Below are 3,011 nucleotides of genomic sequence, written 5' to 3'. Positions count from 1 at the left end.
TTATTTAGCTCACTGTTCTTGCATTTAGCTAAGTTTTACAAAATTTTTAATTTAAATGATAAAAAACTATATTTAAATAATAAATCCTAAATCTAAATGTTTAAATGTAAAATTTAAACCTTAAATGTTGAAGATCACATTTAGGTAGTTCGGAATGGAACGCAGCCTTTGCTGTTGGTGCTGGCTCATGTTATGATGTCATCATCCCGAGACAATAGCAACCGCTAGCGCTCCAATGCAACTAAAGCTTCCCTACAAGACATCAAACTGCTGGACCACAGCTACCCATATTGTTTTTTAGAAACACATTTTGAATTTGGATTTTAAATGCTATCTTTAGCAGTGTTAGAAGCATTAGCAGAAGTTAGTGTCAGATAACCAGGCTGATGTCATCATCCTGCGACAAACATCAGCAACGGCCACTGCTAGACACCACTAGTTGTTGCTATCGCTGCTGATAATATTTAAAATCTAAATTCAAAATGTGTTCATAAAAACCAATATGGGTGGCACCTGTAGTCCAGCAGTTTTATGTCTTGTAGGGAAGCTTTAGTTGCTTTGGAGCACTAGCGGTTGCTATTGTCTCAGGATGATGACATCATAACATGAGCCGAGCACCAACAGCAAARGCTGCTTWCCATTTTAAAATACCTRAATGTGAACTTCAGCATTTAAGGTTTAACTTTTACATTTAGATTAGTTGTGCACTTGTCACGTATTTGATGTTTTTCCCGATCTCTTCCTGTCTTCATGCCGCTAGTTACTGCGTGTACCTGCGGGTGAAACGGGCCAGTCCAGCGTGTAAACTCAAACTGTGGAGCGCTCAGCTGGTGAATGATCGAGTGATCTGTGCAGAGTGTCAGAGCGACGCCATGTTGAAGTCGGATCGCTGCGCAGGTCATGGCCAGGACAACACCAGGTACAGATGTGCTGGTTTAGAGTCCACGTGGTGGCTCAGCTGAATGACAGTAAAATGCTGATTCTGTGTCCTTGTTTTCTCAACTCTTTATAGAACATTTTGGACGGCAGCTTCAGCTCCTGGCTGTCATGGTTCTTGGGTGCGGGAGCTGTCTTCTGAGCGCTGCCRATGTCCTCCTTACTCTGTCCTCTTTGTCTGAGGTGACAGGGAGACGGGAGATTCACCTCGCCGACCGAGCCAAACCCTCCAATCCAGAGTCGTGGATCAACTCAAGGAACTCCTCTGCATCCTGCCGCTCCTCATCTCATTCTCTGTACTGTAAACCTGCTCTAAGCACACACAAACGTGTTTCCTTTCTTCACTTCGAGTTGTACTTTTACACCGCTTCACCTCCAAAATCTTCATCTTTATACCTCTGAGTCTTTGCTATCTACCTCCATCAATGCAACTGCATCTGTTAATGCCTAATTTATAATAATATGCATATATTATTTAGCTTTTCATCATTTGTTATTGACTGTTTGTATGTAATGTAAATGTGCTGTTTAAAATGAAACAGCAGGGGCGACCTGAGAGTTTTAAACCTGATCCAAAGAGTTTCAAATCATAAATGTGTGGCAGAAACTCTGCTGTTACTACACCAAAAACACTTCTATTAGTAAGCGAAATTGAACATTAGGTGCTGATTCTCAGGTGATTTGATGCTTCTGATGTTCTGTAGCAGAGGTTCAGTTTGTAAAAGTTTTCGAGCTGATGCTGTTTGAGAGGAGGAGGAGTGTTAGCCAGTTCTGCTCACAGGAGGAGGTTTTATCAGCAGAGCATCAGCCAACGCAAACATCACACTCAGCCAAGTTACTCCCAAATTATTAATTACCGGAATCCCCTCCGCAACACTCCCACAAGCTTTTTTTTGTGTGTGTTTTCTTTCTCTTTCCTCCACTTTGATTTGATGTTTTCTTTGAAAGAAGCTGCACGTTAGCCGCAGCGTCGCCTTTTTGACTTGACAGCAGGAGTCCTTCCATCTTTCTCTCACAGCTACAGGTTTGGTTCCAGAAAAGGGATTACTTTCTTTTGTTTTTTTATTTTGTTTTTTTTTTTTCAACTTTGTATTTACATTTTTATTTATTATAANAAATCCATCAGAATTACCTTTAAATAATTTGAAGACTACATAATAATAAGAATTAGAAAAAAATTCAGTTGTACTAGTTTTTATGAAATTCAGTATAAACGATATACTGTATTTTTCTTGTTTACATGAATACGGTCTTTTTATTTGTCCTGATGTGTATAATAATAAATAATAATAATAACAATATATGTTTTTAGTTTTATAATGTCACCTCCACTGACCGTAAAGGTTCCCGAAAAGGCCTTGAAAAGGCCCGCAGACCACCTATTGATAATCACAGTTGTAGCTTGTTTTGTGGCTCTGAACACGCTTTGTTAGTGAGACAAGGAGCACAAATGGCTCTTTTGATCGTAAAGGTTGCAAACCCCCGTGTTAGAGGAACAGCTGCTGGGAACAGGTCAACCCTCTGCAGTGAAGATCTTAAAGGGGACAAAACCTGCAAAATCCACTGTTTTAGTTGTTAAAAGCATTTTGTTGTGTACTTGGAGTGCAGAAAAGTTTAATTTAATCTTTCCTGGTGCTGCATAGATATCGTTATAATCTGTTTGGTTCATATTTTTCAACTGGTATTCTCTATTTTCTATGATGTTTTCTGAACAATTACATCACAGCTTCTTTTTGATGGAATGGCCAAGTAATGTGTGAATTAACTGTGAAAAAGAAGGATTTAAAAGCACGATATGTCTCCTTTAAGCACTCTATTTGTATTACATGTCTCTCCTGAAAAATAGTATTTTGATCTCAGTGGGAATTCCTGGTTAAATAAAGGTTTTAAAAAATACTATAAAAACTAAAACGACAGCATCAAAATCTCCTGAAAATCCTACCTGACTGGGACCATATTTGTTTTTTAGATCTGGGGGGTCCACTCCTGGTTTATGAGAGCTGCTGTSCTACATGTTTTACTTGTTTCTCTGCTCCAACACACCTGATTCAATGACTGAAATACTTCAAGTTCTG

General features: G+C 39.0%; 1 protein-coding gene across 1 annotated transcript in view; it reads left to right on the top strand.

Moving 5' to 3' along the window:
- The window catches only part of si:dkey-178e17.3 (somatomedin-B and thrombospondin type-1 domain-containing protein), a gene marked incomplete in the record, with an annotated part of 8,604 nt that extends 6,554 nt beyond the window's left edge, over positions 1 to 2,050 (top strand). Inside the window, 2 exon segments of the mRNA XM_014011781.1 lie at positions 761 to 919; positions 1,013 to 2,050. Of these exon segments, the coding sequence (XP_013867235.1) occupies positions 761 to 919; positions 1,013 to 1,118 (265 nt within the window).
- Positions 2,051 to 3,011: the final 961 nt, after the last annotated feature.

The sequence above is a fragment of the Austrofundulus limnaeus genome, unplaced genomic scaffold, assembly GCF_001266775.1.
Source record: "Austrofundulus limnaeus strain Quisiro unplaced genomic scaffold, Austrofundulus_limnaeus-1.0 Scaffold84, whole genome shotgun sequence".
NCBI classification, from domain to species: Eukaryota; Metazoa; Chordata; class Actinopteri; order Cyprinodontiformes; family Rivulidae; genus Austrofundulus; species Austrofundulus limnaeus.
This window is presented reverse-complemented; position numbering and strand designations above follow the sequence as displayed.